The sequence below is a fragment of the Aotus nancymaae genome, unplaced genomic scaffold, assembly GCF_030222135.1.
Source record: "Aotus nancymaae isolate 86718 unplaced genomic scaffold, 86718_ANA_hifiasm-v0.15.2.pri h1tg000016l, whole genome shotgun sequence".
NCBI classification, from domain to species: Eukaryota; Metazoa; Chordata; class Mammalia; order Primates; family Aotidae; genus Aotus; species Aotus nancymaae.
Window position 1 is genome coordinate 69,213,262 of NW_026988428.1, and position 24,454 is coordinate 69,237,715.

The 24,454-nt window shown below is 54.9% G+C and overlaps 1 protein-coding gene across 1 annotated transcript; it reads left to right on the forward strand.

Annotated features, from left to right (window-relative positions):
* The first annotated feature begins 5,409 nt into the window (after positions 1-5,409).
* Positions 5,410-14,629, forward strand: LOC135275420 (tetraspanin-11-like). Its single transcript, XM_064377532.1, has 2 exons — positions 5,410-5,990; positions 9,518-14,629. The coding sequence occupies exons 1-2, from the start codon at positions 5,712-5,714 to the stop codon at positions 9,527-9,529; spliced, it is 291 nt and encodes a 96-aa protein (XP_064233602.1). The 5' UTR covers positions 5,410-5,711; the 3' UTR covers positions 9,530-14,629.
* Positions 14,630-24,454: the final 9,825 nt, after the last annotated feature.

Consider the following 24,454-nt stretch of genomic DNA (forward strand, 5'->3'; position numbering starts at 1 on the left):
TCCACTCTGAAATTAGACCCATTCTTCTCTCTTCCTAATGGCAATCACCCTGGTGATTGCTGGGCCTTTCCACCAGCCACGAGCCGGTGACATGAGGGCCGGGGCAGTGTCAGGCATGGGGCCCACTGTGGCCTGAGAGCCCAGCATCTTCATAGCAAGTGCACAGTAGGTGTGGGTTGAAAGAAAGAACGAGAATAGCCAAGCATTGGTCTGGCGTGAAGATCCTTTTCAGGGGCTACTGCAGGCCTTTCCAAGAGCTTCTTCCTAATGACCTGGAGGAAAGTCCATTGCGCTCGGGGACTGCTAGCACTTTATGGACTGTCCCTCTGAAAATAAAAACGGCCATAAAATAGGGAAGAGAGATACTTGTTGTTGCCCCAGAGGCAGGTGAGGGGAGCAGATGCCGCTATTTCCAAAACCTCCTACTATGCCCCGTTCACGGAGTCCCACACTCACGTGGGCGGCTCCCGGGTGCCAGGTGGTATGCTGGGCCAGGGGTTCTGAGGGGAGTGGGGGGAGTCTCCCAACCCTGTGCCGAGGGCTGCTGCGAGGTGAGCAGTGCCACAGGTGTGCAGGAGAGGGACGAGCTCACCTGCCCAGCACAGTCAGAGCAGGTGCCGCACTCAAGACGGGGCTTAACGGGTGAGTAGGAATTCAGTGGAAAAGGAAGGTCAAAGAGAACAACGTGAAAAGGAAGGTTGGGAAGGGGTAGGAGAGAGCCTCTCAGAGGCCCAGAGTTTGGTGACTTATCCAAATCCACACAGCCATAAACAGAGGAGCTTGGACTCGGACACTGGCACTTCACCCCAAAGTTTGCCCTCTTTACCATTCTACTCCTGCTGCCATAGTGAGTATCTACAATGTTTATAAGAAAAGCAATGACTTTGTTCATGGCAATTAAAGCCCAGGTGTGGAGGAAGGAAAGCCTCAGAAGATGAAGCCAAAAATAGGTGAAGGCCAGACGTGAGAGCCCTGAGGCCACGCGGAAGAGTCTGGGCTTGGGGCTGTGGGTGTTGGAGCCCGTGGGGATTGCTCAGCAGGGGGGGCCTTGGAGATCAGCCCTTGAGGCACAGTGTGCCAGGCTGCAGGTAGAGCAGGAGCTGGGAGCTGATGGTGCGGAGATGGAGACAGGTTTGAGGGCAGAGGGGAATTGGCTGTCATTGAGAGGAGAGGAAAGAGTCAGTAGTGACCCTGAGGTGTCTGGTCTGGTCTGGGGTGGGTGGGTGATGGTGCCATGGACCAGACTGACCTGGAAGGAGGGGCACGGATGATGTGTGTGGTTCCCAATGGGGGAACTGCTGTCCAGGCCAAAAACCTTTTCAGTCCAGTGTGATGCTTGGCACGTAGTAGCAAACATCAAATAAACGAACTGTACTGTCAGCCGGTGCATTTCTGCCTCCCGTGCCATGGGCTCCCCCGCCCAACCCCGGCACCAAAGGTAGAGAATTCCCCTACCCGGGGAATCCTTCTTTACTGGGAGTCCCATGGTCCTGGCTCCTGCCCCTCACCTGTCCTCCCCCCAGCTCTCAGCACAGAAGTCTTTCCTTCAGGCCTGCTGCCTTGTTTCTATCAGGCGCCAAGCATGTGTGGCGGTTTAGGCTAACGCTTCTCCCCATGATGACGTGAGCCACACTTTGGCAATGTTTCTCTCCTACAAATGGGAAGTTCCTAAAATTGCACGGCATTAGTGACCTGCTCCCCCCACCCCCCGCCCCACTGGCCTGCTCGCGTCCTCATTGCCTGGCTTCACCCTCTGCAGAGTTTGCTGGCTAATCGGCCACAGGCTATGGCTTTGAGAATTGCAGTTAATACTCCACAGAAAACCAACCCAGTTTCTACAAAGAGCCAAATACTGTTGAATCAGCTCTACGCCAGTGGTTGTTAAAACCGCACACTGGGGTCAGATCTCTCCTGCCCCACCAGTCCTCCTCTTCCTGCCTCTTCCACTGCTCTCTCCTGAACTGGGCAGTTCCCAAGTGGTCTGAGTAACAGCCATGAGCCGCTGGTCCAGAAGCATCTTGCTGGAGGTGTCTTGGCAGAACATTGTTGCCCAGTACTCACAGGGACGGTTTAACCATGTGGAAGGGACCTCAGAGATATTCCCATCCAGCGCCCCCAATTTGCAGATGAAGAGACTGAGGCTTCGAGAGGCCAACTGTCTGTCCACAGTCACATACCCAGTCAAGGGCACAGTCAGGACTGGCACCCAGCCTGCTGACTTCTGCTCTCGCTTGGCACCCTCTCGAGACCCATTCCAACAGTGAGCAGTTTTCCCTCTCTTGCTCAGTGGAAAGCTTGCTTTCTAAAGAGCTGATCGTGTCCCTGGTGGGAGCCCCCAGAGGACTCACAGGCCTCTGGCTCCTGCAGACCCCTGGCTAAGCATAACCAGGCCCCGCTGACTCAGATTCATCTGATTTCTTCTGGATAGCAACGCACGTGGATGTGTTGTTCTCTAGACCTTAATCGGGGCAGCGTGTCCCTCCAGACCCCTTCCAGACCCTTCCGCTGTGTGTGGCCGGGGACCCACTGTCACTTTGGCTGACCCTGGCCCAGCCAGCTCTGCAAGATCCCAGCACCATTTGCATGGCCGGCAGGTGCCCTGGCAGAGAGCAGGCCTCCGTGGGCAGGATCAGCGCTGCTCCTCTCTGGGCTACATTTCTCATAGCCTCCAACTCCCCTGGGAGCCAAGGCTTTCTCCTTTCTTGCATAATCTGGTTTTTGTCCCTTTAGATGAAAATTCCGTTCATCAGGATTACCCCACTTTCTACCTCAAAGCTTCTGCCAAAGAAAACACCCTAACAAACAGACAGACAGAAAGGATGGGGTTCAGGTCCTGAACAAATCTCAGTGGTGCTCCAGGCAACTCCTCCCAGGGGAGGGAACCCAGAGCTTTAAGGAGCCTCTCCTGGGACTGAACGTCTGGGAAGCCGCTGTGTTCTGCGAGGCTCAGCACAGTGTCACCAACTGGGAAGGGGAGGGCAGGAAACCTGGACTCCTATTTTATCATTAATTCTGGGCAATGGTTCTCAGCTGGGATCACCCAGGAACTTCGTAAAAAATTCATCCCTGGGTCCCACTCCCACAGACACAGGTGGGCCTGCAGTGGGGCCTGGGTTTTTCATAGCTCCGCAGGCGATTGTACAGCGAGGTTTTAGGGTGCCATATGGGTGGAGGAGGCCTAGAGACTGTCAAGGCCAGAGTTCATTAGGTGATTCAAGATAGACTTCAGCCCCTAGCCCCGAGGGTATTATTTTGTGTGGATGACCATTTCTCTGGGCAAAGGATACGAAGCTTTTCATCAGGGTTTCAGCGAGGTTCTGTGCCTCCTAACAGATTAATTGTCCCCAGACCAGCCCAAACGTATGTCTTTTGGTGGCCCCGGACCCATATGCTCAGCCTGCAATCTGGTTTGAGGGACAGGCTTACGAAGCCTAACTGATCGTGGAGAATGCGCATGTTTCTATAAAGAGGCTATTCCCATGAAAAGCCAAGATGCTTGGCGTTTTGCTGGAGTTAGATTGACTCAGTGTGGTCACGTTGACTGTCTCGTGCTGTTGAGAACCTTCCTGGCACTATATGTGCCTTTGATTAATAAAAAATGAGAAGTGAATTATTACTTAATTAATGCACTGTGTTTGGTAGGCAAAAACCCTCAAAACATAAAATCCATGGGAAAAAATAATCAAACGGTCCTTAGTGATTACAGGCTGGGAAATACTGGTCTACAATTACTCACTCCCTTCTTCAAGAGGTGAAGAAACAGGTCTGGAGAGGTTCGAGGACTCTCTTTAGGTCACCCAGCTAGTTCTACACAGTTGACCCTCTCCTAAACCTGCCAGGCATGCTGTAGGGAGTCAAAAAGAATTGTGTGCAGGATATTTTGCTGGAACACAGACTCAGGAAACCCCTCACTGGTCATGGAGGTTGTATGGGTCACAGACAATGCTCACCCATGGAGAATTTTCAGACCTATTGTATTCCAGGATTTCACTGAATCTGAGATATCAAGTGTAAGATACACTGTTGTTTTTTCTATCACCAAGAGAAAGTACTTCCAAGTGTAAGATGCCATCAGTCATAAGATGTGCCCCAATTTTAGAGATGTTAGAATGTGAGAAAATTGTGCATTGTGGAATTGAGAAATTATGATGTGTTAGCCTTTCCCACTCCATTTGCTGCAGCCTGGGTGGTGTCCATCCACCTGGTGGAGGAACCCATGGAGATAAAATGGCACTTTGAAGAAATCATCTCCATTAAAAACACAGAAGTAGAGAAGCAGACCCAGCCCACTCTGTGGGATCCAAGGACAGAGTCCTGGATTTGCCCATGAAACAACTGGGTTTGCACCTCGATTCCGAAACCCTCCACTGGTGTCATCTTGGGCACGTTCTTATTCTCCCCAGGCCTCAATTTTCTTATCCGCAAGACGAGGATAGCATGTCCCCTCCTGCCCTGCCCCATCTTCACAGAGCTGTTGCAAAGCTCAGAAGAGAGAATGGCAAAATGGTAAAATGCATGTCAGTTAAGTAACGTAGGTGCCTGTTCATTGCTAAGGACCACCTTCCATTTGCTCAGCCAAGGTCTGTGACTGCCCGGAACAGAGAAGTGGGAAGTGACAGGGTGGGTGACACAGAAAGTCTTCCTGGGGCAGACGGGAGACAACTTGCAAGGAGAGGCACCAGGGGGTGTGAACAGAGCCCAGGAGGGCTTCTCTAGCTTTGACAACACCCAAGACCCCTTAAGGAAGCATCTACTGCCCATCAGAGGAGACGGACCCATCCCTAAATGGGGCGGGGAGAGACTGGGAGACAGAAGTCCACCTTCCCAGGAGCAAATGACAGAGATGGTCAGAGGTCCCAGAGGACCCAAATCCTGGGAAAACACTCCAAATAGTCACCATCTGGCACCTTGAGGACATTTGTACACACACACTGTGCTCTGCTGAGTATAACAGTCATGAAAGGTACTCAGCTTCATCACAGGAAAAAACAGGCCACTCCAGCCATGTTTCCCAGGTACTCTAGTTTCTAAGAAGGCATCCCCCAGACCTGCAAATCAGAAATGTCCCATCCCTGCCCCTTCTTGAGACTGAAAGGGAATCAGACAGCACAGAAGTCTGTCCTCCTTCCTCCTGTGGCCCCAGGGGGCTCCAGCTTGTCTAACATGGTGGCCCTTCCATCATGGAGGCAGCGAGACTGAGCGAGCAGGCCCTGGGCTCTCAGTCCTGGTCCTGGCCCTGCCCCTAACTCAGGTCACTTACCCTTCCTCCATGGGCCTCAGTTCCTTCCTCTGCATCACAAGGAGGGATAAGGGGCCCAGCCGTGCTTCCCCAATGGGCAACTATAAGGATTGAACAAGAGGCGGTGCTCAAAAGGGCACCCCCCCAATCCACCAGGGAAACATGGACAGAGGGAGGGTGGAGGGTGTGCTCTGAGGGGAGGAGGGGCCAGGGTGGCAGGAGTTGGGAGGCAAAGGGACTCAGGTATATTGGTCATGCCCAAAACTGCAGTCGTTTTCCCCATCTCATATGCAGTAGGAACCATAGTAAGATGCACAGACAGGAGTCAGACACGGATTCAAAATCTGCAGCTCGCTCACATGTGTGAGCTTGGACAAGTCTGCAGACCTCTCTCAACCTCCATTTCCTCATCTGTAAAGCTGGGCGACCGCTGTCCTCACAGGCTCTTAGCAGGCCAGAGCTGAATAAGACAATGCACAGGAAGCACCTGGTACCCTGCGGGCACTCAAGGAATGGCAGCTCCGGAGGCCCCCCAACCACCCATTTCAACCTGGTGGTCTCCTGCAGATCAGCGGGGCGGCCGTCCTGGCCATGGGCATCTGGACCCAGGATGCCCTACCTCAGCATCCTGGCCTCCAGCACCTTCACCGCCTCCGCCTGCATCCTCATCTGGGCAGGTACTCTCGTCATGGTGACCGGCTTCCTGGGCTTCAGCACCATCTCCCAGGAGCAGAAGGGCTGCCTCTCCATGGTGAGTGCCTGCCCCATGCTCTGCAGGGAGGGGGACCCTGCACCACCACCCTATTTCCCAGTGAGCTTCCCAGCATGTAAGAGGGGCTTCAGCCCTTGAGTGGGAAGGGGCTGAGGTCATGGGACAGCCAGAGAGGCGGTGGCTGCTCTCGGGCCTGGGGTTCTCCAGGAACTTAGGACATAAGCCAGGAGGCCAGCCTCGGCAGCTGCAGTAGGGACTCCTCCGCAGCTCAGCCTCTCCTCCTCCTCCTCCTCCTCCTCCTCTGCCCCTTCCTTCTTCTCCCTCTGCCTCTTCTCCTTCTCCCTTCCCTTCTCCTTCCTTTCCTCCTTCTCCCTCTTCCTCTGCCTTCTCTTTCCCTCCTCCTCTCCCTCTCTTTCCTCCCTTCTCTTCCTGTTTCTCTTCCTCCTCCTTCCAGACTTGATTGTGGCAATTTTCAAAGATATGCAAAAATGTTAAAAGCGCTGTAATGAAGCTCCATCTTCCCATCGCACAGGGCTCCACAGTCCACCTCCATGCCCTGGCCTGCACCCTCCCCTCCATCCCACCCCTCCCCACCCCAGGGCAGGTTTGCAGCAATCCCAGAGAGCAAATCATCTGTCCATATTTCGGCACATTTCTGAAAGAGCAATAATTTTTTAAAAACATTTAAAAAACAAAAACTTCAGTACAAACTTCTAAAACTTAACAATCCTCTTTTAGAAAACACGGTAACATTACCATTATCATATATAAAAACAATTAATAGCCGATTCCTCCATATCATGAAACAGCCAGGCAGTTTCAGATCTCCCCAACTGACCTTTAGCTGTTCTTTTTTAAAAAGTTGTTTGAGTCAGAATCTAAATTAGGTCCACGTGTTAAAATGGGTTGATGTGCCTCCTAAGTCTCCTTTAGTCTCGAAGTTCCACCCTCAAATCCCTTTCTCTCCTTTTTCCTCCTCTTGCAATGTATTCTCTGAAGAAGAAGGTCATTTGTCCTAGCACGTTTCTCCCAGTCTGGATTTTCTGATCACGCCCCCGTGATGTTGTCTAACACGCCCACCTGGCAGTTAGATCCTGATCCCATCCTACTGACATGGATGTTTTGGGGAGCACCTTGTGCATGGCTGGTGTTGGGAAGCTGGGAATCTGCAGCTGCCCAGAGTGTTATGAGGGGAGGATGGGGTGGAACATGCAGGGCCAGAGGCCTGGAGTCCGGCTCAGGACTCAGCCAGACCCCAACTCCCTCACTCCCACGCCCTGTTGGCAGCGGCAAGCTCCCTGCTGCCTGGGGCCTTTCTTCACCCCACAGTCCCTCCCGAGGGTCAAAGCCCAGTGTATGGGAAGAGAAGAAGACAGATGAGGCTGGAAAACGTCCAGACTAGCAAGGAAGTGTGAGGGGCAGAGCCAGCCCAAGTCTCAAGGGGAAATCAGGCTGAGTCTGAAAGGAATCGGGCAGGAGGGAGAAGCCTCAAGGGCCCCCGTGCTCTCCTTCTCCGGCTTCCCGGGGTCCACCACAGACTTTGCAGCCTTTTGCACAGTGACCCAGGGAGCCAGTGGCAGAGGAAGGCTGCTGAGAATCCTGTGGGCCGTCCCCTGCTGCCTCTCACCAGCAGCGACCTAGTCTCCAGCCATGGCTAAGAAGCACCTGTGTCTGGGCCTGCAGGACGGTCCTCCCTGTGTTGAAGGGAGGGAGAGGCCAGAGCCACGGCGCCAGGACAGTGGATGAGATGGGCCTGCGGGCGGAAGGCCCCAGAGCATGGGCTTTGAGCTCTTCTCCAGCACTGGGTCCTGGTGTGCCGGGAGCCAGCCACGCCCTCACCCAGCCCCACTGCATGGGGCCCAGCATGAGGATTTCCGGCATCCTGGCCAATGCAGAGTTGCTCGGCTGAGGTCCTCGAGAGTGCAATGGTGCATCCCAGACCTGACCAACGTAGCTGGATGGAGGCATGTGGTGAGACAGTGAACCAGGCGTGGAGTGTGGCCTGGGGGCGGAGATGCTCTCTCTCTGCAGCACCAACCAGCCCTTAGGGAGCCTGAGGCTGGCGGGACCAGTGCTGTTGGGCCCAGAGAGAGAACCTCTCTCCTCTGCAGTGTTGGCGAGCCACTGCGTCCTGTCTGGCTCTGAGCCCCTCCGCGGGCGTGGCCTTCAGCTTGGCCTCAGGCTTCAGGCTGAACCTCCGCCCCTCACACCTGGAGGTCTGCCTTCAGACGGGCTGCCCAGCCACGTGCTGTCCGCTGCCTTCTTCCTTCCACCAGGTCGTCTTGTTGAGGGAGGACAGGACTCACCTCCGGACAGCACCAAAGGGAAGGCAGAAGCTCTCACCAGGAACCTTTCTTCTGACTCAGAGCCTTGGCTCTGAGGAGCCCCTGAAGGCCAGTGGTCCCTGCAGCAAGAGAATCAGCCCCCTGCATTCCTCCCAGGGCCTGATTAGAACACAAATGGCCAGTGTTCAGCCAGAGCCGCCTATCTCTGTCCTTACTATAGCAACCTGCAAAGTCTCGGGTAATCTGAACTCTGTGCCAAGCGCTGTTCTCAACACTCATGCGTGTCAACTTAGTCCTCGCTGTGCCCCAAGGAGCAGCTTATTCTTACCATGTGCATTGACAGGAGCAGGAAAGTGATTTGTCCATGTGTGTGTGATTGTTTTAGGCGATGGTCAATCAGGGACGGCCACAAGAGGGGGCACGGGAGAGGCGCAGGACAATAGACTTTCCCAGACTCACAGGCCCCACAGAATCACTGCACACCCTGCTGGGAGGGGTCGCATGGGAGGAGCGCCCAGGTCGCAGGCTGCACCAAGCAGGTGGGGGGCAGAGAGCCGGGGAGGCATTTTTATTGGAGATCAGAGTGAAGCACACCAAAAACAGACACGAGGGGGTTCCACTAGTGCATTTGAATGTTGCTAGGTCATGGTCAGGGGAACTTGTGGCAGGGCCTGCCCTGACACAGTGGTGCACCTGTCACCCAGGCAGGCACACACAGCCTGCGTGTGGGGATGTGGAGACAGCAGGAAAATGTGCGATCCACATTGCTGGTGAGCGGCATGTGGCCTGGCTCCAAGCCCATGCTCTGACCCACCATGACCCACCACACCCCACTGTGTCCAGAGAGGCAGTATTCACCCCTGCTTTACAGATGAGGAAGCCGGGCTGAGATGTGCAGCAATTAAGAGCCGGAGCTGGACTGGGAATTGCAGTCTGTTGGAATCACCTCCGAGAGTCTGCTTCTCCTGGGGGGCCAGGGCTGAGGAAAGGCAGAGGGACGGGAAGCTGAACGGGGCGGGGATGGATGTGTGCAGGTGGGGAAGTCTGTGCAGAGCCATGGCTGTTGGAGACCTGGCTGATTACAAGGGAGGGCTCTGTGCAGGTCCCAGCCCAGACCCCTAGGGCAGGAGACCAGGGTGTCATGGTGGGATCAGAAGCCTTGGACATCCCAGTGTCTCCTTGCTCCCATTACATATAAGAAAAGAACAGCACATCTGGGTTAGAGCATATTTGGTTTGGAACGGAACTTGAGGATCACAAGGTCCAATCCTCCATCCACAGGTTCCAGGCTGAAGGACACTGGCTGGGAGAGGCGTTAATGGAGACACTCAGAATTATTGGCTTTGGGGGAGAACAGTCTAATCTTAAGAGCTCTTCCCAGAAAACCCTTAGGTTTAGCACCTGACCACACTCTGCTCTCCGAGCCACTGATCACAGCCTCCTCTTCTACACTCTGTCTTACACAATCCATTTGCAAGATCTGTCCAGCCATTCAGACTGATCCACGAAGAGCAGATGTCTCTAGCCTCCCCACACACAATCTGACTGTCACTTAGTCTGGATGGCCTGCCCAGAGGGGACCAAGCCCTAAGCCCCCAGGAGTGTGCGAGAGAGATGTGGAGACTTAGTGAAGGTCACAGTCCTGCGATTGCCTAAAGGCTTCATGGGCATCTCTTGCCCCGTGTTCCTGAGCTTCAAGGAGTCAACAAACAGAGAGAGCCTTGTCATCCCTCTGGGACTTGGTGGCAGTTGGACATGCTGGCATGAGATACTGTCCTTCTCAGCTCCACTTTACCCACTTCTGTGGAGACCTGCCTGCGTTCACTCTCATCCCACATAGAACCAGGGGTCTTTCTGGCTCAAGTCACTAAACAGACACATCAGGGAGGCAACAGCTTGAAACTGAAAACAGAAAAGAAGTGTGCGTGTACATATGCAATCGTGAATGTGTGCGCATATACATGTATGCGCAGCTGCACACGCACACACCTGCACGTGCATGCACACACACCTGGCCACCAGTACAGGACTACAAGGACCGCGTTTCTGCCAGCGGTCCAGCAAATGGCAAACCCCACGCCCTGGAATTTGCTTTCTTGGCGTTCCCTGCCCTGGTCTGAAAGAACCAATGACAGAACTGGTTCAGGGACGGAGCATGGGGTGAAGCAGAGGAGCCGAGTAGCCCACATCCCAGCCCACCAGCCGCCGGATTACTGAGCACTTGATTGTTTAAACCAAAAAAGTGGCTGCAGAACCTTTCTTGGGCTAACACAAGTAGGAATGTTTAAACCCATTTACAGTCAAGCGTGTGGTTAAGGCAGCGTACGCGCGTTGTAGGCTTCTTAGCGGTTCCTTCTCGGTTTCATTTCTTTTTCTCCTCCCATGTCTAACTTCCTTTTTTTGAAACCTTGAATCAGCTGAAGGCTGAAGGAAGTCCCAAAGGAGAAGCACAGTGAGTCTAGTGCTAGACAAAGTGGTCCCCGACGAGGAGAAGGAAAGATGAAAGACCAGGCCTCAAACGAAGTACATCCACCTGAAACAAAGTACATCCACTTTGGATCAGGAGGGAGCGGGAGGCGAACACAGGAGTTTCCATGGAGCTACCCAGAGAGGGGCCGTCCAGCTCCCACAGGGGCATGTCATCTGTCTCAGCCCAAACCTTCCTCCGAGCACATCTGCAGCCCCTCGAAGTCACTTTCTCGAGAAGGAAATGCTCATCAGGGACAGGAATAGCACATCTTTGCTGGTGCTGAAATGATGATCAGCTTGGTCTCAGAAATGTGCAGAGAGGAGATGGGAATAGGGTTTAAATTATTCACACCAGATCTTCTCTTTTAGCAAAGGCTGCATGAGAGAGACAGATAATTCAGGCCATTTGAGCCTGAGGCCAATGACCAGGACAGATGCCACCTAGATCAAAAGAGGAAGATATTTTTAGAGTTTTGAATGTGGGCTCTGAAAACTTTTGCATCTTAAGCCAAATGAAGATCACGATGGATGGTTCAGACTAAACTGGGTCTTTATCAGGGGATGGATTAAAAAGTAAGAAGTTCTAGAAACTAATTTCTGAAGACAAGAGGAGCCAGAATTGCAACACTTCCATCAAATATGCCAAGGCTTGGTCAGCCAGGGGAATGGGGTCCAGAATCAAATAACATCTGAGCTCAGTCTCAAAGTTTTCGTGGAGCTTGCCCAGCTTGCTCTGGGGCCTCAGGTAAGTCACCGCCTTCTGCTTTGCCACCTTGGCATTGCCATTTTCTATGGGACAAGGCATGAGGATAAGGAGGAAATGTTTTCGGGGTTTAGGAAACAAGTCACCATGTTATATAAAGATGGTAAAAATGTGGCTTTAATGAACGTTCTCATTCTCATCACCATCACCACGACCCAGCTCCTTTGAGAAGAGATCTAAATAAGTAAGAGTTCCTCTTGGATCCCCTGCCCCCAGGGGCCCGCAGCCTTGGCTGGGCTACATCCTCTAAAGAAGCTGGGGCAAGTGGGAAATTCAGGGGAAGCTGGGTCCCTGGGCCCGGGAACTGGACTGCATCCGCCCCTCATTTCTCACCCATTCACCTTTGCTCAGATGCCCCCATGCTCCAAAGATTCTCCTACAGCCAGAGCTTGGAGAATCCCCACCTTCTCTGGCATGAGCCTCTCCTCATCCAGGGTGACTTGTGTGGTAGAGCCAGGGGAATGGACAGGACGACCCCTGAAGCCTAAAGACTCTTCGGGACGCAGGATACAAACATCTCAAAGAGCCAGCCTTGAACTGGTTGCGCTAGAGACTCATAGACTGTGTCAGCATTCGCCTCTCCAGGCTGCAGTGGGTGTACCTGATCACCACCACCTCCAGCAACACTGTCGCAACAGGGCAGTTCTTACAGCCAACGAGCTTCCGCACCACCCGCCTCCAGTTCTCTGCAACCGAGGCTCCATCTTGCACTGATAGGCTGCCTAACGCACCGGCCTCAACAAGCATTTCCAGCACTTTCTCAGCATTTCCTGCTCTGATGGGCATAAAGTAGGGTGAGAAGGGGAGAGGAAGAAAGGGACAGTGGCGCAGTTCTAAGCTTGGATTCTAGCGAGGAGCACTAGGTGCCTGTATTAAAAGGGAAAGGACTGTGTAGGTGGTTTCAGTTCATGTTTGGATTTGGTCAGAGGCTCTGACCTCTCTGGGCCTCAGGACTTTTTCTAACCTTTAGGCTGCCCTGTTCCCTGGTATCTCCTCACTGTTGTTCTTGGTAGCCTACCCCACCCTCCATGGCCAGCTTTGTCCTAGAATGAATTACCACTGCTGGGGCCCCCACACCAGTCCTGTCCTGGGCCCTTGCCACTGCTCTTCTCCACCTGCACCCTCGCCACCTACACAGTCCTTTCTGTCCACCCCTGTGCACAGGTAACTACAGGCTGCATCACCTCTCTCCAAAGCCCGTGAGAAGACAGTCGTGGGGACATCTAGTCCTTTCCAGGGAGGCTGGGAGGAGGTGGCAACTGATCACCTCCCTATACCTGAATCCACTGGGTGGCAGCATCCCCTGAGTCCCCTGGGCTGTTTCTCCCCATGGGGCATCTGGCCCTCATCCCCCACAGCGTGCTGGCCAGGCCCTGCTGCCTTCTCTGGGTGCTGCCGTCACCCAACCCATTCCAACTGAGCTTTTAGTAGTCCCAGCTTGAAGCCCAGTGGATGCCTGTCTTGGGCATATAGTTCTGGAATTCTGTTCTTCCAGGCGTGCTCCGACCACTGCACAAACACACACACACGCACACACAGAGTGATCCTCTTAGACTCCAACATTTGGACTAGGGCTTTGGATGTCCTCAGCCACATTTTCTCTTTTTTCCTATTTTATTTTTTAAGAAACAGGTCTTGCTATACTGTCCAGGCTGGTCTCGAACTCCTGGACTCAGCAGTTCTGCCTCGGCTCCGAGTTGCTGGGCTTACGGGTGTGAGCCAGTGGAACTGTTCAGCTGCATTTTCTTGATGTGCTTGTAGAACACCTCCTGCTTCCCCAGGATCCAGTTTGCTCCCTCCCTGTCTCTTCCAACTTGCCCTCACTCCGTCTCATCTACTGCTCCCCTTGTCCCAGCCCTGGTCCTCTTCTCCTCTCCCAGCCCCCAGGGCCAGGACTGTATGTTATTATCAGAAATTGGTGAGCACACATCCTCTTGTCCTCACCGAAGAGCTGCTCCCAGTGGAAAGGCTGAGTCCCAACCTCCGGCATAGCTGTGGCTGGATAGCCCAGGCTGGGCTGTGGCCAGGAGGGGTAGAGGTCACCTTCAGCCTTCTGACAGTGACATCTTGTTACAGGAATGGCTTGTGGCTCCCAACTCCACATCCTCACTTGTTTGCACACACAGGCCAGGCAGCTGCACCTCTGAGCTGCCTCCAGTCGATGGTTAATTGCCAGAAAATAATTCGCCCTGAGGTCATTGCTGCTTAAACAGCTGGCTTCATCTTTTCCTGTTTGGCTGGTCATTCTGGGCTCCCTGATCCTCCCTTCACCTGCTTCTGTGACCCTCTCACACACAGCCGGCTGGATAGCCTTCAGGCTGGGCTCTTCTCCCTGCAGCTTAACTTGGCAACGTCGTGATCCTCCCGCTGTGCTGATGCCACACTGCTCTGAGAATAGGCTAGTCCCTCCACCCTGTCGCGACCTGCCTGGACACCGAGCCTCCACCATCAGGCTATCGCTTGCAGGAAGCTTTGCAAACACTATCTCTCTCTAATCATTCAGGCTGGTTGGAGAAACAAAAGAGGAATGCTTCCACAAAGCTCCCTTCTTCGTGGCACAATCAGTCCAATGGAGAAATTCTGAAATTCCAGTTTTACAAAGTTCTTCAAACTTACCTCAAGGATGGCACCCGCTGACGCTCAGTTGCCCTGCCTCTCATGCCTCAGTGCATCTGCCCCAGAAACCCTTGTCTGGGGCTCAGCTTGCCCCCACCTGGCATAAGTCTCTCCAAAGACTCCATTTCTAGTTAGTCATCTTAATGTCACCATGAGAAATATTTCTGCATATTTCCTGCAAAGCCTCTCATTAAAGAAAGTATTGATTTGATTCAGAAAATGCTATGCTGTCCTAACTTCACTTTTGATCTATAGTTTTAGAAAGTATCCAACTTTGCTTCTAGTTTCAGCTGTTCTGTTAAAGAGTTAATGAAAAAAACCCACTATGCTTACAGGGAGGGAGTGGGAATTAACGCTTGGGTCCTGTTCTGTGCTTAACACACTGGTTCCCTCTGCGTTTTGAGCCTGAAATGGGATCGTTCTTCTGGAAGGCAGATGCTAGAAGAGCTTTCTTTGGGATTCTTATTACCCATTTCCATCAAACCAGACCACTCGCTTCTAGAAAGACCATGCACGCCTGTAATCCCAGCACTTTGGGAGGCCGAGGTGGGTGAATCATGAGGTCAAGAGATCAAGACCATCCTGGCCAACATGGTGAAACCCCGCCTCTACTAAAAAAATACAAAAATTAGCTGGGCATGGTGGCGCGCGCCTGTAGTCCCAGCTACTTGGGAGGCTGAGGCAGGAGAATTGCTTGAACCCAGGAGGCGGAGGTTGCAGTGAGCTGAGATTGCGCCACTGCACTCCAGCCTGGCACCTGGCAACAGAACAAGACTCTGTCTCCGAAAAAAAAAAAAGAAGGACCATGCAGCCCCAAGTCTGTAAGGGACAGACCTGTCACAAAAACCAGAGCGGAACTGGAGGTGAACTGGAGTTCACTGGGCAGGTTCAGTTCACACCCTGGTGCACAGGGTCCTCGAAGGCAGAACAAGGTACAGGTGAGAGCCAGGAGGGCAAGCAGGGATCCGGGGTGCACAGCGCCAGGGAGCAAGACAAGCAGAGAGGCCTGGAGCCAGAAGGATGTTCCAAAACAAGGATGCTAGCAATGAGCTCACAGGTCACGGGTCAGAAGCTTCTGGCCCAAGGCTTTGCAGAGGCCATGCCTGAGCTGAATGTTGGTGACTGAGCAGCCAATAACAGAACACAGATGGAGCCAAGGTGGGGAATTCTAGGCAGGAGGAATAGCCAGAGAGAGCAAAGGCAGGGAGGCTGGAGGTTTTGCTGTGCGAGGCTCTGTGCACACACAGGGAATGCTTCACAGGCTGCAGAGACAGTGACTAGCTTCTGAGATCAGAGCAGGCTGGGCTAAGTAAAGTGAAGGGTAGAGGGGCAGACCTAAATTAGAGCCCATGGCCATGAACACAGGACAAGCCACAGGGGTGGAGGAGCAGGCAGGAGATGTTCCACTACTGCTGGCAAGGAGGAGGGCAGCCTGCAGGGGGGTGCTGCCTGGAGCATCACTGGCCTACCCCATTTGCGGGCAAGGACACAGAAGCTCCATGGATGGCCCTAAAGGTTGTGTCCTATACAAGGGGACCACAGAAGGCTCGCGCCCTGGACAGTTGGCAAGGGGCTGAGTGAAGGGCAGTGAGGGATGCTTGTGTGCCTGGGGTTCCCCTTTTCTTCTCCACCTACAGCCACTCATTCCTCACCTCTCCTGACACCCTGTCCCTTGGGGGAGCACCTAACACCCCTGCATCCATCTGAACCATACCAGCCCTAACGTGCTGAATCCCCGCTAAGTCAGCCCAGTGCTCATCCATCCATCCCTCCGCGCAGCTGCCGTTTAGTGGGGAAAGTATCATGTAGCAGGTCTGCACACAGGCTCGGCAGCCAGAATTCCTGGGTTCCAGGCCTCACCCAGCCATGGACTTGCTGTGTGACCTCAAGCAAGCTATCTAGCTTCTCCACGCACGAGTCCTCATCTAGAAAATGAGGCTGACACTCGTGCCCACGTGGCAATGTGATGAGTAATGCTAGTACTCATCTCTGAGGGTGGATGGGAGAGATCACACAAAGTGCTTGCAAGGGGGCCGGCACCTGGGAGCCCTCATACATGTTGGCTGTCGCCGTCAGGGTGCACCCCTGTGCGCCAGCCTCTGCTCCACACTCCTGGGCTGCTCCCATGAGCAAGGCACCGACTCTGCCAAGGAAGGGTGCATTTTTTTTCTTTTGAAAAAAGAAAGGGATGCTCTCTGCTGCTCCCGCTCTGGAAACACTGCATGCCCCTCTGCTCGTCTACTAGGTTTGAGAAGCAAGGCCAGCGTACCCTGAGTTGGGGTATCGCCTCCTAAGCCATTGGCCGGCAATTATGGGGGTCCCCGAAGAGAATTCTGGGCTCTGCTGGTGCAGCATGGGCCCTCCTTGGTGTGGTGAGCTAGGAGAAGGAGGACAGCACGGGGCCAGTGACACTAACTGCGTGGAAATAGAACTCCTCCAAATTACAGGGCACCTAAGAATTTCTTACTGACTTTTGTTTAATAATTCAAAAAACAACATCAAATCAAACTTAAAGAAGGCAAAAGCTGTCTCTGGAGTCTTCATGCTTCCTAGAGCCAACCGCTTACAGAATCATGGCAGCAAACCCTGTCCCCCTCCCCAGCTCACTAAGGAAGCTGGAGGACTCCACAGCTGCTTCAGAAAACAGACTGTCCCCAGGGAACGCTTCAGAGACCCTGGGACCAGAAAGGATGTACCTGGATTCCTGAAATTCCCTCTCCAGCCTCCAGGTCATGTGGGGATGTGGGCTGAAGCAGTATGGGCTTCCCTCAGCCTTCCTGTGTCCAGGTGAGCAGCCTCCTGCCGCAGAGCTGCCCTCCCAGGCAGGTACAAAGCACAAGGCTGCGCATGCTTCTGTTCCTGCTCCGTTCCTGGCTCCTTGACAGCGAGGTGACATTCCTCAGGTCTTCTGTTTGTGCTTCCTGTAGTGTACAGGGGCACAAAAGCAAAGCAAGTCCCAGCATCAGCCTGAGAACCATCAATGTGTGACCCGGGGTTTCTCAACCTCGGCACTACCGACATTTGCGGCCCGATCATTCTTTGCTGTGGGGGACTGCCCTGTACACTGTAGGGTGCTCAGCAGCATCCCTGGCCTCTACCCAGTGGTAGAACTCCTTCCCCCAGTAATGACAACAGCAAAAGCCCAATGCCCCCGAGGGCCAAATCCACCCGGGTTGAGAACCAGTGATATAAATGTAACTAAGGTAACTGTGCTGTGGTACTCTCAGATGAGAAAAAGACAAAACTCCTGCCCCAGCACAAGACTGGCTCGCTCCCGCCTCTTCCTGCTGTCTTCCAGGTGTGCTTTGTAAGAAAGTGCACACCCACATCTTCATCAGGGACATTCACCAAGCACACCTCTAGGTCCAGCACCGCACCAGGCACTGTGGAGGACCCAGAAGAAACCCAAGGTGCGGTCCCCAGAAGCTCACAGTCATTCCGTGGGGGACAGTGGTAACACCCGAAACAGACGCAACTGATCCAGGGCAGTGGGGAAAGTTGCGTCATTCATCTAGTGAAGACCTACACTGGAATCGAGGAGTCATGCAGCAGGCAGGGGGAAGGCACAGAGGAGAGAAGGGGCAAAGCAGAAAATGCTGCTGTCGGGAGACAGCAGATGACACGCTGCAGGCATCCGATGGCAGGGAGTAGCCGTCACTGCCACCTGGCGTGGCTTAGTGGAGCCATGACTGAGCTGAGCCATGACTGACCTATTGAAGGACAGGGAGGCACCGGCCTTCTGGGCAGCGGGGACAGGGAGAGCAAAGGCCTGAAGGCTGGACGCCTGGCCTACACGAAGGGAGCTTCATGCAGTAACACAAGGGCTGCTTTTCTGCTTTGCAGACAGCCCGCGTGTGCCGCAGAAGTTCCGAGATGATTGTGATGCACGGAGGGAGCCAGGAAACGCTGGGTAAATGCAGGGTAGCAGGGCAAAGGTGGATTTGTTGGCATCTGTGGCATTATAAGGCTAAAGCCCACAGCCCGGTCCACTGCTCAGGAGCCCTAGCCAGCCTTAGGGCGGGATCCAGATGAGTGAGACTCTTGGCCTGCTTCCTGGGGCTGTCACAGCAGGAGGCGTGACTCAAGGCCTCCCCCGCTCAGGTGAGTCACATACCTGCAGCTCTCCCACTGTTGAAGCTGCTGCCTGGAGCCAGCGCCTGGGGCCACCCAGCCTCAATCCCTCAAAGCCCCAGGCAGGGCCCTCAATCCCCTCCCAGGTATCTTTACACGCTGGAGCCCCTCACTCGGGAGGCTGTCCCCCCACCCCTCACCCCTGCCTAGCACTCAGCTCCCCCACTCCTCAAACCTCCAGCAGGTCGGTAGCCCATGTGATGCCTCTGACCTGGCCTTTGCAGCACTGGCAGGTGCTAATTTAGCCTGCCATTAAACTAAGCGGTGAGATTGCATCTCTCCCTTTCCATCCTCCCTGTTCCCCACCCTGTCTTGCATAGCAACCAGGGCAGGGATGCTCTTCAGGACTGTCCTGGGCCTGACTCCCAGCCCACGGTGGTAATAGAAGGAAGGTGGTGAGATGCCAGGATGCAGCCCTCCCAGCTGCCAGCAGCCTGGGTCTTTGTGTTCAGTTACAGATGCTCCATCACCTCTTCCTCCCATGCCTTGAGGGGCACTGGGAGTGGCCGGCGTCACTGCCTCTAGGTTCTGGGCAGCAGGAGGGAGGCGGCCTGAGCACCACAGTGGGGCAGGGTGGGAGGGCAATCCGGAGCCAGCAGGAAGGGCACCTGCCCTTCATGGAGATGGGGGTCATCAAAGGAAACCGAACATTGAAAAAAAAAAAAAAGACAACGACAACGAAAGGTAGCCTTGCTCTTGGGCCAAGGCTCTTTCCCCACACAAAGAAACGTCCCTCTCCTCGTGTTCCCTGCTCGTACCAGGCTCATTGCCAAATAGTGCAGCTGATTGGATAAAACCCATGGGCCCCTCCACTGGCCTTGCCTCTAAAACTGCCAGCAGCCCCCGGTCCATCCTAAGGAGACCCCCACCCCCAGCTGTCTCCCTCCAGCCCACACTCCTTTCCCTGCTGGGTGAGTGTCAGGTGTCACCCACAGCCTGGGCCTTCCCTGAACCCAGCCATCCCAGTGCTATGGGCAGCTGCCCTGTTGTGGCCAGATGAGTGGGCAGTCCCTGGGGGCAGCTAGGGGAGAGGTGCTCATGAGTGGGGCTGAGCTATCCCTGGGCAGGGCTGATTTCCATCAATAGTCCTTCCCTCTCTTGTCTCCTCCTCTCTGCTCTTCCTTTGTTCCTGCCCAGTGCTCCTCAGCTGCCAGTACTCACCCGGCTTCATCCCCCTCTCCCTGCCCGCTCCAGCCCAAGTGGGCCTGACACGCGTTTCAGACCTGTTGGCTGCTGCAAGAACACACCAGGGTCAGGGTCGAGCAGGAGCCTCCCTGACGGAGGAAAGCCAGTCGGGAGTGGGGAGGGTCCCACCTTCCCTGCGTGTGTGCATGGCCAGGAAGCCAGGCAGCAGCTGCAGCAGGGCCATAAAGCCAGAAGGGCAGCCCCAAGCCTGGAGGCGGCCAGGCAGCGGTGAGGGGAACTGAGAATCCCTGCAGGGCCATGCAGGACAGAAAATGGGCACGGGGCTGGAAGAGGACATAGAATCACCTTTCTCATTCTGCCTTTGCTTCTTCCTGAGCCTTGGTTGCTGCTGCCCAGCCTGGCCCCTGCACCCTAGCCATGTAGGCACGTTCTGCTCCCTGAACACAAATGCCCCATGCTTTCCTCAGGCTCCAGCCTTTGCGCCTGCTCTCCCCTCTGCCTGGAATGCAATTCCCTCCTTCTTCACCTGGCAAATGCCTGCTCATCCCTAGAGATGCCCCTCAGGTGCCACTGCCTCCAGGAAGCCTTCTCATTTCTAGGGCTTAACCCATAGTTATACTGGATAACACAGCATTGTAATCACTCATTGTCCCCCACCAATTAATAACTTTGAGGGCAACAGTTGTCTTACGCTACTTGGCACCTGGCATACGGCAGGTATTTATACATATTGGATGGGTGGGTGGATTACTGAATTGCCAGCAGTCCAGTGAGGAAAAGGGTGAGTGGGGAACTCGCTTCCATCAGCCAGCAAGGCTGGGACGTCCAGAGCTGCCGGTGAGAGAAGGAGGATGGCACAGGTGATGGGGTCCCTGGCAGCTATCTCTACCACCCCCACCACTTTGGGGAAACATGGTCATAGAAGTGTCCTGATTCCTGGTGGTGACCCTCTTCTCTCCTTGCTCCTGGTATTTCTGCCTGTCGCTTATCATCTGGTTGAGCTGGTGGCGGGAGTCCTGGCCCATGTGTATTACCAGAGGGTGAGTGAACGTTTCCTCCTCCTCCATTCTCTGTCCATGCCTCAGTGAAGCAATGTAGGGGGAGCCCCGATGAAGAAATGTGGGGGGATAACAATGCGGGGGCTGCACTGTGATGAGGGAAGCCGAGGCAGGCACAGGGGTGGCCCCGTTTCCCACCCTGGCAATCCTCCACACATGCGGATCCCAGCTGCTGGTCCCGGCTCTGGCAATTCCCGGATTCCACTGATACTGCTGTCTTCCACATGGGAGTTGGGGAGGGGGGTTCCCGTGGGAAGTTACGTCATCCCTCTCGCCTTTCAAGAATGGTCTAGAGGATGAATCCATCTGTCAGAGACATCCAAGAAGAAAGGCCTGGGCCAGGATCCCATGGAAGACTGTGAAGTCAGGATCAGGTCTTGCCTGCCTGGATTGGACAGTGACGCAGTGACCAGTCCCATCCGCTCCCACTCTGCTGCCCTCTGAATCAAGAGTTTGAGGTCATGACCAGGGTAATATTCAGCTGGTAGAGACAGCACAACCCTGCTGGTTGTTTAAGCCAGTGCTGGAATGGTGCTCACAGGGTAACAATTGTAAGTATTTTGAATATCACCTCTTAATGGAAATTGAGATCAGCAGACATTTCAAAGTTTCTGGTGTCTAGCCTCACCTCTGCCTCCTGCCAGCTCTGGCTGCCACCCTTTACCCGAGCCATCTCCCGGCCTCCCTCGGCCCTGCGCATCACACCTGCACCCTGACTCAGGGCCCAGCTGCTGTAACTTCCACTCACTCCATGGCCTTCTTCTGCCCTGTCTCCCACTGACAGTCATCACACCATCCACAGACCACAGTGCTCTAGAGTTAGCTGGGAGGCCTGGGAGCAGGCCTGGGTGGTGGGCAGGGGTGGGGTGGTACCGTTGATGCCATCTTCACCACTCCTCAGCTAAGTGATGAACAGAAGCAGCACTTGAGCCGGACTCTGACCGAGAACTACAGGTAGGTTGGAGCCATACAGATCTCCACCTCCGTAGACCAGCTGTAGCAGGAGGTACGCTGTGCCCTATGCCCTTGAAGGCCAAGCAGACACAGGTTCAAATCCTGACTCTCGTCTTTCCTGTCTGTGTGACCCTGGGCAAGTTACTTACCCTCTCTGAGCTTCAGTTGTCATATCCCTAAAATGAAGTGTCTTTGGGGTGTGTGAGCATTTAATTCGGTCACATCTGTAAAGTCCCCATCACCGTGAGAAGTGCCTGCTGAAGCCTGATTCCTTTCCCTCCCTCTCCCTGACTCCCTCCTCCAAACCCACCCCTGCTGCCTTCCCGTTCTGGGTCCTGGTGGGCAGGAAGCTGGTAGTGCCAGGAGAACTCCATCTCCTGCCAGGATCTGGGCCAGGCGGCCTCTCTCAGGGCTTCTATCTGGGACTGCCTTCCTTCTTCCCTGGGGAGCAGGGAGCTGAGGCCCCATAAGAGGGAGCGGTACCGGGCAGGGGTATTTCAGCGAAGCCACCAAGAGAATGCCCCAGTTGTGAGCCAGCAGGCAGAATGCTGAGGGACAGAAAGGTGGTCTCCTTTCCAAGAAGAGACGCGGCAGATCCCTCCAGCGAGGCCCACCATCCTGCCAGACATAGGGGGCGGGCAGAGGACCTCAGAGCTGTGCTGTCCAATACGGCAGCCACCACCCACATGTGGCTATTTACAGTTAAATTAAACAAAATCCAGTTCCTTGCTCACACCAACCACATTTCAGGCACTCAGGAGCCCCAGATGGTGAGTGAATGCCGGCAGCACAGATGCAGGACGCTGTCGCAGAACGTTCTCCTAGACGGCACTGTTCCAGATCCCGATGGGTTTGTGTCGGAAAATCCGAGGCTGCTCTACCTGCCTGCTCTGGTCCCCCTCTCTCTGCCACCCCACTCCCCACCCCCACCCCCTGTGTCTGGGGCCTTGGTCTTGGCCCGGGGAACGTCAGGTAAGTAGAGGATGTAGATGTCATGAGCTGGGAGATCCAGGGGCATCATGGCTCAGCGGGGAAGCCCCCACCCTATCTCCCCAAAACTCAGGCCCAGCTCCCAGTTGGCAGAGGGGTCTCTTGTCCGAAATAGTGGCCGGGGGCACACGTGTATACACAGGTGCACACCCACACACACACTCATACCCCACAGGCTTAGCCCAGGACAGGGACGTGCAGCACACACTGCTGGGCAGCCCTGTGCAAGACTAAGTGTGCACTTGCTGGGCTGCGCCCGTGAGAATCTGCTCGAGACAAGAATAAGACAGAATCCCCGCCCTCGGCCTCTCTCAGAAAGCCAGACACACAGCAGGCAACGTGCAGGCAGTGCGAGGCTGGGGCAACCTCAGAATAGAGAGCAGGGGAGGTGGGAAGGGCTCTGAGGGGCGTGGGCAGGGTTTGCTTAGGCGGAGAGGGTGGGAGTGGCATGAGGAAAGGTGCAGCTGAGAGCAAAGGCCGCGTCGCCCCACGGAGACCTACGGGGCACCAGTGCACGCGAACACAGGCCCTCACACTGGCCGGGAACAGTTAGAACCCCAGCCTACATCTAGGATGTAGGAGGCTCAGTGGGAGACTGAGCCCTGAGAAAGCAGTGGCTGCAGAGCCAGGGCCAGCGTCGGGCCCTCCAGTGGCACCCCACGGATGTAAATGACACGGTCACATCACATGTATCCACACAAGTATGATCACAGAAGTTCTCTCATTAATGCGGGTGCTGCACCAGGCTCTCTTCTAAATTGTCTCGTTCAGTCCTCACAACAACCCAGGGTGCAGGTACTCTTGCTGGGCCCATTTTACATGCAAGAGGCCTGGCAGTCATGCAGCACCAGCACACACAGCCAGAGACACAGGGATGGGCAAGGCCGTGTGCCTCCCCGTCCTCGCCTTGCCAGTCCCTGCCCGGTCGGCTGCCATTATGTTCGGCCTGGATGCCTGGCACCCACGTCCAGCCCTGTGGAGGACTAACCCCCTCTCTGGGGTTCGGGCACAAGTTTCCACTGTCCTCTACTTAACTACAGTAAAAGCGACTCTACTTCAGGGCAGGGTGGGTGCCTGACTCATGTTCGTTCACCCCAGGCACATGGCAAACCTAGCACAGGTTAGCTGAACTAATAAACCAACACAGCTCCGCCTACCCACCCCCACCCCCACCCCCACACCACAGACAGCCTCCCAGCTGCTGTGTTCTGTGGTGGCCTGTGTAGGGACCTGGAATCTCAGTGCCCTGACTCAGAAGGGCAGGAAGTGACCCGAGTTCACTGTCTTTGAATTGCTTCATATCTTGGCTGGCACTTCCCTGCCCTGGAATGGAGCAGATGACCCCAGTCCTCACTCAGCACTCACAGCGCCCCCGCTGGTCAACACTTGCCTGCCTGCACCGTGGACTCTGGGACACCCTTTGTGCCCCTGCAGGTCTGGGGTTCTGTGGTTTCACCTGGGAGCCTCTGGCGAAGCTGGTCCCTGTCCCTGTGTCCTGTCTCCTGGATGGCCAGGGTCCCCTTGCCCCTTGTGGCTTGTCACCACCCTGTGTTCTGCCATACAGCAGTACATAGCCCCACTCTCTGGGGACCCTCACCCGCATCCATCTTGCCCACCTCGCAGACCTACCCTATCCCCAGGACACCCAGCATCATCTCCTTAAAGAAACTGGAGGGCTGCAAAAAGTAGCAGATAGGTGTCCTGTGGGCAGTGCTGGCCCCCACCAGCTCTTGGTTCATGCAGGGGAAGGGAGAGATCACAGGGAGAGCAAAGAGGGGTTGGCTGAGTATTTGAATCCTGTGTCCTCGGCCCTGGAACCCCACACCGGCTTCTCCCCTCCAGCCTCTGCCTCCCCCTGCAGGTCAAGTGCTGTGGAAGCAACAGCTCAGCGACTGGCAGCACAGTGCGTACCTGCTGTCGGGAGGCGAGAGACCCCAGTGCCCGACAGCTGCTGCAAGGCAGTGGTGGCACTCCGCAGCCAGCCGGCCCACCCTCCAACATCTGCAAGGGGGAGGTGAGTGCCCAAGTACAAGCTGGGGACAAGGAGAGGGCCTGGTCAGGCAGATAGGCATGGGAAAAGCAGAGCTTTTG

Excerpts from the sequence above, each read along its gene's own strand:
- LOC135275420 (XM_064377532.1), top strand. The coding sequence starts at position 5,712 with ATGCACAGGAAGCACCTGGTACCCTGCGGGCACTCAAGGAATGGCAGC.